Source organism: Macaca fascicularis, chromosome 4 (assembly GCF_037993035.2).
Source record: "Macaca fascicularis isolate 582-1 chromosome 4, T2T-MFA8v1.1".
NCBI classification, from domain to species: Eukaryota; Metazoa; Chordata; class Mammalia; order Primates; family Cercopithecidae; genus Macaca; species Macaca fascicularis.
Window position 1 is genome coordinate 120,077,399 of NC_088378.1, and position 14,276 is coordinate 120,091,674.

Genomic DNA, 14,276 nt, shown 5'->3' on the forward strand with positions numbered 1-14,276 from the left:
AATCAACCTAGATGCCCATCAAAAGTGGACTTAATAATGAAAATATGATACATACATACCATGGAATAGTATGCAGCCATAAAAAGAATGAAATCACATCCTTTGCAGCAACATTGATGCAGCTGGAGGCCACTAAACTAAGTGAATTAATGCAAGAACAGAAAACCAAATACTGCATGTTATCACTTATAAGTGGGAGCTAAACATTGGGTACACATGGACACAAAGAGAGGAACAATAGAAACCAGGGCCTACTTGAGTGGGGAAGGTGGGAGGGGGGTAAGGGTTGAAAAACTATCTGTTTGGTACTATGTTCACTACTTGGGTGATGAAATCATTTGTACACCAAACCCCAGTGACATGCAATTTACCTGTAACAAACTTGTACATGTACCTGCTGAACCTAAAATAAAAGTTGAAAAAGAAAAAAAAGATCTACTTCCCACCCATAACTACCTCTTTTTCATGCCATGTCATAGCATTACTTTGCCATATTACAAATTTATTTGTTTATCCTCTGCCATCCAAACTAGAATAAAAGCTCTATCAGGGCAAGGATCAGATCTTTTTTACTCATCATAGTATTCCCAGAGCCTTAAACAGTGCCTGACATGAGGAATGTAAATATATTTTAGATGAATGCATTTATTAAGTAGATGAATAGAAGATGAAGTACCTCTTCAGCCAGGGATAGACTAAAGATATACAGTCTTCAACTAAAAGCCCCGCTCATCTTGCATTCGGTGGCTTGTACTGGTCTCAATTCCTTGGTATTGATATCATACTGTAGTTACACAGGTTGTTAACAATGGAGAAGACTGGGTGAAGATGCTTGCATCCTCCCTGTATATTTCTTGACAACTGCCTGTGAATCAATATTCATTTCAAAATTAAAGACTAAAAAGTATTAATAATATTCTGTCACTAGCTAATCAGTTCTGTCCAACAGAAGTATAACATGAGCCACACATTCAAGACACATATATAATTCTCTAGTAGCCCTTTAATATATCAATAATGTTATTTCAACATGTAATGAATATAAAAATATTAGGTAGTTTACACTTTTTTGAAAATTGACTGTGTACATTATACTTACAATACATCTTAATTTAGCTAGCAACATTTTAAGTGATCAGTAGCCACATGTGTCTGCTATTTGTATAGTTTTATACCATAATGTTGGTGGTCAGTATATAGGATTTTATGGCATTATTTCTTGAACTCTGAATATGTTATATGCATTCTATTGCATGTATATGATAATTATGGGACAAGGATACATACAAGGGAAACACCTAAATGCTGATGGTCCCACTTACAAATAAAAATGTTCTTTTTGTCTGAACAAAAAAACCGCTTCTTTTTCTCCATTAATACAGAAACAAAACCTGAAGAGATTCCCGAATCCCAGACTAATAATGAAAATAATCATATCCACACCTCATCCAAATGCCGAGAATCACAAGGGCCCAAAAAAGAAGACACTGTGGTGGCAGAAGGTAAGCTTAGAGGTGGAGATGATCCCCACAGGACAGACCCGTTGTGGACCGACTGAGCCTCCCTCTCCTTCAGCTGTGTTTCTGAAGCAATTTCGTTTGTAGCCCCTTCTTAGTCTTTGTTACTTTCCTTCAAAGAAATATCGCAGCAGAAAAATACACAGATCTGGCTGGTTCACTCATCTATTCACCAATTATTTGAATTGATACATATACTTTATATATATATATATGTACATATATATATGTATATATATATGTACATATATATATGTACATATATATGTACATATATATATGTACATATATATGTACATATATATATATATATGTGAAGATTATCGGTTTAACATTTGAGTTCGTTACATAAAGGGGAAACCAGAGTATAGGCATATAATCTTTCCTTTAGCTATTGCAAAGCTGCCAATTTGGCAACATTATTGAATTTGGGAAAGAAGAGTACAGTTGCCAAATACAACTATGCAAATTAGATTGAGTACAGGACCCTCGACACATGAGTCAGCTTTGTTAAGCTGTGCTTTGTTGTTTAGCTGTACTTTCAGCAAAATGTATTATTTGCCTCCGTGGTGTGTTATGCCAGATGATATTACTTGTTATATTGTTAAATTGCCATTAGAATTAGTGCCAGACAGAGAAAAGATAAGCATTTGCCTGGGATGAATGCTTTGCCCTTATCTGACTAAGAATGCTGCAAATAGAAAGACTGGGCAGAGCACAAGATGGCTTTGCCAAATATAGGTATGATACATGAAAAATATTCATATAATTTCCCTAGGCCTGAAACATTTAAAAACATGTACTCTAAAGAGTCAATTATCATATTTTCTGCTTCAAAAGGCTTACCTGTCTTAGTGGTTCTGAATGTGTGTTTAAGCAAAAAATAGCAGCCCAATGTTATTCTGCCTCTAAGTAGCTGAGTAAGATCTTTCACGTGTGTGTGTGTGTGTGTGCATGAGCATGAGTGTTTATCTGTTTGCTTGTTTGTATATCTTTCCATGAAGGAAATAAAAGTTTGTTTGTTTTTTTTCAATTTTCCCAACATATTAGCCATACTCCAGTTCCTGGACCTGCACCAAAAGGTGGTAGAGGGTGTGGGGGTGTAGATGGGAGTAGTATTGAAAAAAATAGAGAAAGAGAGAAGGGGATGGGAATTATCTGAAGGTTCCATCTAAGATTATTCTAATTTTGCTTTTTAGAAGCCTCTTGACCATATTATTGCATGTAAACTCAGGACAGGTGTTTGAACCCTGCCATCTGAATAGCTCTTCGTATTCAGCTGCCATCTACAGAGAATGGCAGGAGTGGTACTAATCTCTCTCTTAATCTCATATGGCTATCTTTGTGAATCTCAGTGGCCCGCTTAAATTAACTACATTACGCAGTCTACAGTGCCTAACTGTTTTATTAAGGAACATTTTTTATGTGATGGTTTATTAATAAATTAAGAATGAGACAGGGACAAGACTCTCTGGAAAAGTTTAGATTGAAGAGAGGGGAGCATCAAAGAGGCCATTTTATTAGGACATACAAGTTAAAAATAGAAAGATGTGTTATCCGAATCCTCCTCTGGGGATCACAGCAGATTTGTTTCCTTATCTTCTAAGCTTTGTACAAATCTGAAGAGTATCGTTTTGAAGACAAATAATGAGGCATCTCCTGCTTTTCTTTGGAAATTATTACCAGCTATGAAACACCTAATTATTGGTAACTTTACATACATTTTGTTTTATTCTGTTATTGCCATGGCACTTTAGTTTCTCTTTTCCCTCTGTGTTTTTAAGCTTTTAACATTTGCTGATAAAGTGACTGACTGTTTCTGTCTTCAGCACTTTGCCTTCACTAAGCACTACCAGAGCACTTAGGATGATTGAGCTGTTGGAACCGAGCATGACTACTAGATTCAGATTATAAATTTACCACATTACAGCTTTTACCAAAAATTGCATGGATACAGTCAGGATGCCAGAAAATTGTGATGGGGGAAGAAGAGAGTAAAATATACATCCCTCCTATTTTACTGTCACCAGGGTTTTTGATATCAAGAGCCATCTAAGCCCCCTTTTAAAATTCATATCTGCTAATGTCACTCTTCTACTCATGAAATTTAATGAATTCTCATTGTCAGTTGGAGAATCAGGATAGTGTGACATAAGAGCATAGAACCCAGAAGTCCAACAGACTGAGTTTAAATCTGACTCCCTGTTGACAGACTTTGTGGCCTCAGGTAAGACAACTAACTTCTCTGTGTGTTTCAGTGTCCTCATCAGTAACATGGCCCTAGTGGTACTGGCCATAGTTATGGTTATCATACAGAATAAGTGAATTACTGTCAGTAAAGAGCACAGAACAATTTCAGGCATACTATGTGGGCTATATATGTGTTATTTATTATTGGTTTAGAAAATGTTATTTAAGATTCAAAGCCCTCTAAGCCTTGACTCTATCCAATATTTCTAACCTTATATTGGGTTTTCCTCTCTTGCCCATGCTTACCCTCACCACACTAACTCATCCATCCCGGGATTAGTCTAATATCTCCTTGCTCATTTACTTGCAGTTTCTTCCAGTTGGATGGTTTGTCTTCACCTGTTAAAACCAGCTCAAGTTTTAAGCAGTAGCTGAGATGCCTTTTTTTTTTTTTTTTTTTCAGAATGTTCACAACACAAAGAAATGATAAATGTTTGAGGTGATGAACATGGTCACTACCCAGATTTGATCATTATACATTGTATACATGTATTGAAATATAACTCTGGGCTGGACACAGTGGTTCACGCCTATAATCCCAGAACTTTGAGAGGCCGAGGCGGGAGGATCACCTGTTTACAGGAGTTTGAGACCAGTCTGGTCAACATGGTGAGACCCTGTCTCTACTAAAAATACAAAAAATAGCCAGGCTTGGTGGCATGCACCTGTAGTCCCAGCTACTCAGGGAGGCTGAGGCAGGAGAGTCGCTTGAACCCGGGAGGCAGAGGTTGCAGTGAGCCGAGATCGCACCACTGCACTCCAGCATGGGCAACAGAGCAAGACTCTGCTCCCCTCCCTCCAAAAAAGAAATATCACTCTGTACCCTGTAATAGGTACCATTATTACATGTCAACTAAAAATTAGAAAACAAAAGCTTTCCTCAACCCCTTTCTTCTCAACCAGAATGAATATTTTCCTCTTTGGGTTCCAAGTATACTGAGTGAGTGCCTTCATTGTAGCACTTCTGGTCTTCGTAATTCATTGTATGATAACTTTCTGTTTCCAAAGGTCAGTCGTTTTCAACCAGGAGAATTCTGCTCCCCAGGTAGGGTGACTAACACATCCTGGTTTTTCCCAGAACTCTCCCAGTTTTGAAACTGAAAATCTTGTGTCCCAGGAATTCCCTCAGCCCCAGACAAATTGGGATGCTTGGTCACTCTACTTCCAGAAGACATTTGCAGTGTCTGGAGACATTTTGCTGCCACAGCTTGGGAGCAGGGGAGCACCACTGGCATCTCGTGTGTAGAGATACACTTATAATACCCAACACCACCCCACAGCAAAGATTAGCTAGCTCAAAACATCAGTAATGCTGAGGATGAGAAACCCTGGCAGAGGCTTTTACTGATCTTTGTAACATTTAGATGACAGCCTGTTGGAATGACTTAATGAATACAATTAGATTTCCTCTCCCAACGAATATTAAATAAATATTTATCTTCTGATGTTTATTTAGCATGTTATAAGGCTCCTTCTGTGTAATTATAAAGAGATGATATCTGGTCCTGTGCCCTTTATGAATTTTCAGTATGGTTGGGATACAAGAGTAATATTTGGGGGAAAATTAGAGAACAATTCCAGGCAACACGCAATTAAGTGTGAGGCAGTTAGAACAAACAGTGTGTATTTAAAAATTCAGATATGGGAGAGAATGCTAAAGGAGATAAAGAATGCTATTGTCCTAAGTTGCATGTTTAGCCCCTCTAACTCAAAAATCATATCATACTGTTTCAAATCCCATTTGCAAAGGGCTTAGTTGTCCAGTTTATATAAACTCAGATTTGTAGAAATGCCAGGGAAAGAGTCTTGTTTGCTCTGTCAGAGCTCAATTTTGCATCACACATTCTCAACTGTTCCCTTCTTCTCTAAATTGGTTAATTGGCCCCAAATCTTCCAGACAAGACACAGAGTTATCTTTAACTCCTAGTTTTCCCTTTACCAGCCTGTCCTCTTGCTTATCCATTCTTTCTCTCCAGTGTCTGTTTTTTCTCTCTCCTCCTCTATACTTCATTCCACAGATATATCTTCAGTTTTATTTAATACACTCCTTACGGGGGTCTACTCCTTCACCCCTATCTCTTTTCCCTCCAAGACAATATTTTCTATGCGCAACATAGGCCTCCCCACATCAAAATGTCTTTCTCTAAAGTATCCACTTTCTCTAAAGTCTCCCTGATATGGTTTGTCTGTGTCCCCACCCAAATCTCATCTTGAATTGTAACTCCCACAATTCCCACGTATCATGGGAGGGACCCAGTGGGAAGTGATTGAACTTTGGGGTTGGTCTTTCCTGCACTATTCTTGTGACAGTGAATGAGTCTCAAGAGATCTGATGGTTTTAAAAATGGGATTTTCCCTGTACAAGCTGTCTTTGCCTGCTGCCCTCCATGTAAGATGTGACTTGCTCTTTCTTGTCTTCCACCATGATTGTGAGGCCTCCCCAGCCACGTGGAACTGTGAGTCCAATTAAACCTCTTTGTTTTGTAAATTGCCCAGTCTTGGGTATGTCTTTATTAGTAGTATGAAAATGGACTAGTACATTCCCATTGATCCCACTCCAAATCATATACTTTATCTTTTTTTCAAACTTCCTTATCTAGAAGGAATAGTTCCTTTCTCAACTTTTATAATACTTCTCACTTCTTTATTTAATACCTTTTGTATGTAATATAATATTTGTGTTCATCTTATACAGATCCTTTGGTAAAAATTCTGTATCTTTTATGATCCCAACACCACTGTTACCATAGGGATTTAGGGTATTAGACCAACGATAACTATTATTGAGTGAATGATGAAGACCTGGTGAAATGAGTCCCCTTCTTTCCATTTCCCTTTTCCAGAGACCCTTGGATTCCAGGAGTTATTACAACTGCTGAGAAAAAAAAAAAAGACCTGCCCCTGCCCCTCTTCTAAAAGAAATGTATTAATAGAAATTTTATCCAGGTTCACCAACTATACAAAAGGATGATGAATGCACATTTTTTGGGTCCTAACAGTGGGAAAATATGACTTCTTGCTTCCAGCCAATGCTTTCTTCTGGCTACTTTAGCTTCCTCTTCCAGTTTTCTTGCTACCACCTTTGTGTTTGCAGGACAGCCATTGCTGCTGACCTCAATATTGCTTTCTCCAAATTATGCACCAATCTTTGTCTACATCAATTTTCTTTATGGAATCCATGCATCAAATGTTGGAAATGAAAAAGTGAAGTGTAAGAAAGAGGCTATATATGCACATGTGACCATGAACATCTGCTTCAAAGATTTCTTATCTCTACCACCTTAGAGATACATTGACTGTATATGGTGTTTTTTTGTAAATATAAAATATAAATAGCTGTCACTTTACCTTCTGTTAATACAAATGTATAAGAATGACAGGGATAGGGAAGGACAGAGATAGCTTCATCTGAAAGCAAAGGAGCTGAGAACTAGAAATTGTCTCAGGTTCTCAGGAAAGCAAAACTATGTTTGGAAATTATTAATAAATAACATGTCCATGTCATATAATTTAAAAAATGAATATTTTCTATTTTAAAACATGGATAAAATATAGTAGTTGTTCCAGAAGAAAACTTTAAAAAATAAGCAGGAATAGCAGCATGCCCACTGAATAAGATGAAGAGCCTGGTATAGTGGTATGCACCTGTATTTCCAACTATTCAGGAGGCTGAGGTGGAAGGATTGCATGAGCCTAAGAGTTTGAAGCTGCAGGGAGCTATGAAAATATCCACTGCACTCTAACCTGGGCAATGTAATAAAACCCTAGTCTCAAAAAAAAAAATTTAAAAAGAATGAAGAGTTCCATTTCTATTTTCAATCAAGATCCAATATCATAATTAACAATGGAGTATTAGAGGAATTCATATTCAAATGAGGAAAAACACATAAGTCATTCTTACCATAATTTTATAACATATATTTTGGAATCATAAGAAACATAACATATATAAAACCAAATGACCAGGCATGGTGGCCATTCCTGTAATCCCAGCACTTTGGGAGGCCGAAGTGGGCAGATCACCTGAGGTCAGGAGTTTGATACCAGCCTGGCCAATATGGTGAAACCCCATCTCTATTAAAAATACAAAAAAAAAAAAATTGCTGGATGTGGTGGCATGCGCCTATAGTCCCAGTTACTCAGGAGGCTGAGACTGGAGAAGTGCTTGAACCCGGGAGGTGGAGGGTGCAGTGAGCCAAGATGATGCCACTGCACTCCAACCTGGTTGACAGAGAGAGACTCCATCTCAAAAAAAAATAAAAATAAAACAAATTAAGAGGACAATGTTGGAAGTTGTTTGCAGATGACATACTTTGTTAAGGATAACTTAAAAGATTCGACCATGAACTACCATGATTTATAAATATTTTGAATAACTCACTCAAATATAATGTCAGTCCAAAAAATTGTATAGGGCAATGGTATATAGTTAGAAAAAAGTAAAGAAATGTACAATAGAGACCAAAGGATATATTGCCTTGAAAAAAGTCTTAACCAGTGTTATGTTGAACCTATATAAAAATAAACTATATTTTATTAAATAGTATAAAGAGAAGACTTGAATACATAGAAATATAATATATTTCTAATTAGATTGACTATTATTGCAAATACCTCAGTTATTCTCAAAAAATGGGATTAATGCAATTCCAATCATTCTTTGCAATGTTGAATAGCATAAGATGGATTCCAAAGTTCATCAGAAAATATAGGCTAATGATACAAAGACAATTTTCTAAAATAAATAGATTTTGTGGTAGTGGAAATGAGTAGCCCTATCAGGGAATTAATATTTATGTCACGTTCTTAAGATAATGTGATTCTGTTACAAGCATATATGGGCACATTAGTGGAAATAGCCCCAATTAGGTAGATATAGATATCATATATAGGTAAGTAGATAGAGATATTAGATATAGAAATGAAATATATAACAAAAGAGAAAATAAAAGTAAATATAAAGGAAAACAGTTTATAAAAGGTTTAGTCAATTCAACTATTTAGAACAGTTATCAGTCTAGATTCACATTTTATAAAATATAACAAAGGAAGTTCCAGATGGATTAATGAGTTAAATTAGGTTTACTAAAACACATCCATTTCTACAGTATCACAAATCAATAAAATGCAGATTACTTAAGATACAATGTCCTACTACAGACATTTTCCTTTTTATTTTTCTCTAATTTGTATGCCTCCTCATTTGTCATGTATTGCTTATTGAAAAGAAATAATATTTTTCACATAAAGGAACAACTTCTCTAGACAAGACAGAAGCGTTAGTATTTAATTATGGCATATACTTCCCTAACATGTGGGCAGGACTACCGTACCTTATTGACAAATGAGAAACCAAGATGGTTGATTCTTGTTGTTGATTGATCAGTTGTTCAAGATCCGCTTCAGATCCTGTTTAGACTCAAAGGTCCAGGCAATATATTAGGCTTTCTCTACTGAGTCCAGATCACCCAACACTGAATGTTACACATGGAACTAGGCTCAAAAAATATGAACAGGGTATGGAGAGGTAGAGAGAGAGAGGGGAGATTCATTGTTAATATTCTTATTGCAAAAGAAGCCAGTGACTAGTACCCACACAAATTTTTAAAGTCATAGGCACAGTGCATATTTGCTGCTCAACAGAGTTTTGGAAGTTGGAAGAGGCTAAGGGTAGCTGGAAAAGCTGTAGCTGACTGTGGGTGGACCTGAAAGAACCCAGAACCAGTGAGTCTTCCTTTCTGTAGAGAAGAGATAAATGTTCCCCGTATTGTATCCCATTTTCCCTAAAACTTGGTCAAATCCACCAGTGGGATTCTAAGAGGCATCGAGGAACAGTTTAAAATCCCATCTTTTCATTTTAATGGGGACTCATCAACAAGGCAGAGGTGGAAAGGAGGCATGCCAATTCATATATTTTGATACTCACTATTCTTCCTTCCCTAAAACCCAAACATTCAGCCGAATGCCTTAGGACACGTATCTGCTATAAATTCATTTTTTATCTAATTTGTCTGAGATCTAAGCTTCCTGTGGAGGTCCGAGATCAAAGGATTTGATTCCTTCTGATGTCGGCACTGACACATAATGTGTGCTGACTTAGTTCTGTCTATAACCTCACAGTGGGAGGCGGCCAGCCTCTCTGGGCACCTTTGCACAGTGAACTTTCATTTCGGCTGGGGAGTCTGTCAGGTATGTTGCTGATTGGAGCTGCCATGTAAATAATTCATGGTAGATTTTTAAATGTTTTGGGGTCTGCAAAGGAAAGCTATGCTTGTGTTAGTCTTTCATGAATAGATGCGGACTTAAAGAACAAGGGGGAAAAGATTTCCAATGAAGGTCCTCAAAAACAAGATAACAGTATCTTCAATGGATTGAAAATAGGCGACTTGCAGTGTTTGATTCCTCTTATATGAAGTGCTGTTGGTTTTACCAAGGGATTAAAATTCAAAGCCTTTCTTGCCCTTTTAAAGTTTGCCTCTACCTGACAATTTATTATTCTTGTTCTTTGGTTATTTCTGATCCTCATAAACTATGTCTTTTCCACCTGGTGGGAGAAAACTAATTATGGAGATGATGCCCAGCTCAGTGCTTGGCAGAGAACTGGGCATAATGAGGGAGCAAGGTTGACGGCACACAAACGTTTCTTCCTTGAAGGAACTCAAATTCCTAAGAGGAAGATGAGACTGTCACATAAGGAAAAGGTGACCAATAATAGAAGAAACTGTGCAGGTCAAATGAGAAACTCCAGACAAGTATTGAGGGATAAATCAATGTAGTTTGAGCTGTCAAGAAACACTTCTGGGAGGAGCTGAAGGTCCCATAGGAAAACTGGGGTAACCTGAAAGTTCTTATACCTCAAAGCAAGAGAATCATCCCATAGTTTGATGGCTGTAGAAGACACATGCTAGACAAACAGACTGTGGAACAGGAGAGAGAAAATATGAATAACATGGGCTTATCATAATGTTAATAGATGTATCATGGAAATAATAGGAACAACATGATTATCTTATTTTACTGCTCTAAATCAAAAGCATTATATATATGTGTGTGTGTGTGTGTGTGTGTGTGTGTGTGTGTGTGTATATATATATATATATATATATATATATATAATGTTATTACTTTCTCTCATCCTTACCTCATTTTCCAGATTAAATTGAAGTGGGAAATCGATATTCTTTACCCTAATACTGTCTCTTACAGTATGAATCAGACAGGATTACTATCTCCTAACACAAACCAAGATAGCTCTCAACAAACTCAGGAGAAAAATAACAAAAAGCTTAATAAGTTAGGCATCTTCATTGCATACAAATGAGTGGTTAATGTATTTGGTGGTGAGCTGTGAGAAAAGCAGGGACGGTAAATGTGGTAAACGTAGATGACAGTATTACCACCTACCCCCCAGGGTTTAGGACAGGTTCATCCTTTTTTCACTGTAAGGCATATGAACAGTGACCTTTGCATGCGTGATATACTCCCATGCATGTATCCCACTGAACATTCTTAACTTTCCATTGCAGTCTTTATCTTTACACAGTATTATGTGGTGCCTAGATATCTGTTTATGTATATTGTACTCTTCTGAGTTGATGTTTAGTTCTGTTTAATAGAAAAATAAAATACAAATAAAATGTTGAGAGGAAATCAACTAAAACAACATTGCTAAAATAAATATATTTTAGTAAATTGTGAAGCATCACCTGAGAATAAATTAAAATTATACAACTAAAGCCCAGAGAGGCTGAAAAGATGAAAGTCATGAAGCCAGATAGCAGAAGGGGAACTTGAGCCTAATTTTGTGACTTGAGTCTAATGTGCCATCTCTCCTTCTACTGTTATGCAACCATACATGTACACACTCATATAAATAGATGTTTATGTGTTTATTTCTACAAATATTTATAGTCATGTTTTTATAAAACTAAAGATATTTAAATTATGAATTTGGCATAAAAGCCTAAGTGTTAGATAAGACTGATTTTTATAGTTCATATATCTTAACACAGGTGTGAGTTGGACCACTGGTAAGACCTGACCATGGTCTGGTTTTTGCGTTGAAGCCTAGCCCTTACAATGAAAAATCCTCGTTCAGTTATCGATATCATATAAGTGTTTTTTGAGGAAGAAGTATTCCCAAATTTTTATTACATATTTGGAGTATCTAATAAAAGATATTTGGAAATCAAAGAGCTGATGTAATTCAATCTTTGATTTGACAGTATCTTGTCAGAAATGCTAACTATGCAAAATGTGTAATTAACTGGTTGAAAACTAAATCCATTTATTCCCCTATTTCTTTTCTCCCCAGATATGAGAATGAAGGTCATGCTGGGCAGGCTGAACCAGTGCCCCCACCAGTTGATGAATGGAGTGTCCAGAAGGAAAGTTAACCGCCACATTATCCGAGAGGAAGAGGCTGCTGTGCCTGCTCCTGGTACTACCGGCATCACATCCCATGGGCACACCTGTGCTCCAGGTGCTCCTGCCCAGCAGGTGTACCTGCAAGAGACTGGGAACTGGAAGGAGGGCCAAGAGCAGTTGCTCAGATACCAGCTGGCAGGCCAAGATCAGCTGCTGCTGCTATCCAGGCCTCAGACAAGAGAGGCAGCAGTTGCCAGGGCAAAGTTGGCTGAGTAAGCAAAGTGGCAGGTTGGGGCTTTCCCAAGAGAAGAAAGCCTCCTGTGGGGCCACTGAGGCGTTCTGCCTTCATTCAGTACACCTGGAAGCTATTCAGGAGCAACTGTGATCAGGGAAGGTGTGGGCATTTGGTCTGAAAGGCAGAATCTTCCAAATACTTCTGGATAATAAGCAGGGGAAGTGAGGACTGTCCTGCTGGGACAACTAAGAAGAGAGAATATGGACTCCGAATCCCTGTTTCAACTTTAAAATGGAAAACAGTAATATAAATGCTTATAGACTGAAAAATGTCTGATACATCTTTTGCAGCTATCACGATCCTAGTACATTGCCAGACAAATGATGGCACTTGTTAATTATTTACCAGTTTTTAACTTAAGCCTGATTTCAACAACTTAATAATGGCATAATATTGACTTATACCAGCAGGGGTTATTATTAAGCATTCTCTGGATTGACCACCCACAATGCTTTCAGCTTCTCTTATAGAAGGGATCATGAAAAGGTCTGGTCAGCTACAGTTAATTCCACACTGTTGGAGAAAAGCATTTCTTTATCCTGTAGTAACATTTGAAGGGACAGTTCAACACCCTGCTCTGTGATCTGTCAGAGCTTACCTTCCAACCACAAGGCAACTTCCTGGCTTTTTACAAGTGGATTTTATTTCATGGTTTAAATTCAATCATTATTGAGAGCCTACAGTAGTGTGAGCATATCAAATTTGCACTTCATGAGTATTTACACATGAAAATTGATATTCTCATGGGCTTTGCTGAGAGTTTAGTTAAGGACAAAGATGTAAAAATACCAAATTTGGGAAAGGAAATTGTCTATGGACCACTGTTGTGTTTTTCAGTGATTCTCTCTGTTAGTAGCTGGGTCACATTTACAACTGGAAAAGAACTACATTGGGAGATCAGAGATAGCCAAGCGGCCAGGTGGATGATCAGCTAACTCCTTTATCAGATAACTGCTTTTTGGAGAAGATGATGCATAAAACTGTGATACGAAGGAGAGGAGGGATTATGTCATATGCAACTGCTCTAGGCTGTGCTGGGGGTTTAAATGGAGATCATAATGAAGGCTTACCTGGTATTGATACATTTGGTAAGGGTGTTAAAGGCAGTTTCACCAAATTCACACATTTGTATAGGGCCCATTTCTTTTCAAACTGAAGAATACTTTAAACAGCCTGACTGTGTCCTTGGCTCTGGATCCAGAAGACCTTATGCTCCAAGCATGTAAAGAAAAGATGGCAGGAATGAGGAGAGCCTCCAAAAAGAGATTGCTCTCAGATTTTCCCAAAAATCCTGAAAACCAGGATTTTCCAATTTCTACAACGTTAATGGGTTGTCGTGTGGTTGAGTTGGAACAGAGAAAGGAAACACACTCTTTTATTGCTGAAATCTAAATTATGATGCCCTGGAATTAGTATTATGGGAAGTACTGGCAGAAAGCTGTTATGTCTGCAGGGCATCAAGGGGGAGGTGTGTCTCACCCTACTACCAATTGGCAGAAATGTTTTAACCTCTTCTTTAGGCATCTGGTGAGTATTTCAGATCTTCAGGCTGTCCCTGAAAGGAGGTAGGTAGCTTTGTCTGTGGTCACTGTGTTGGATCTGGAAGAAAATATGAGTAGACGTTAAGGCCAGTGCTCCCCAAGAGATTTCAGTCCAGGCTATCTGTGTTCAGGGAAGGATTTGCAAGAAATTGGTTTATAGAAGTTTACTCTGGAGGCACAAGCTGGCTGCCTGCTGAGTAAGTCCTCTTCGTAGATGATGTATTTTGCTTGGGCACCAACAGAATTAAAAACAAAAAACAAAAAATAACTCGAATGACTTAGGCAGAACATGCCTTCCCTAGTTTA

General features: G+C 37.7%; 1 protein-coding gene across 1 annotated transcript in view; it reads left to right on the forward strand.

Moving 5' to 3' along the window:
• The window catches only part of PKHD1 (PKHD1 ciliary IPT domain containing fibrocystin/polyductin), a 464,388-nt gene extending 451,689 nt beyond the window's left edge, over nucleotides 1-12,699 (forward strand). Inside the window, 3 exon segments of the mRNA XM_005552760.5 lie at nucleotides 1,383-1,502; nucleotides 12,082-12,355; nucleotides 12,357-12,699. Coding sequence (XP_005552817.3) covers nucleotides 1,383-1,502; nucleotides 12,082-12,355; nucleotides 12,357-12,519 — 557 coding nt within the window. The 3' untranslated portion in view covers nucleotides 12,520-12,699.
• Nucleotides 12,700-14,276: the final 1,577 nt, after the last annotated feature.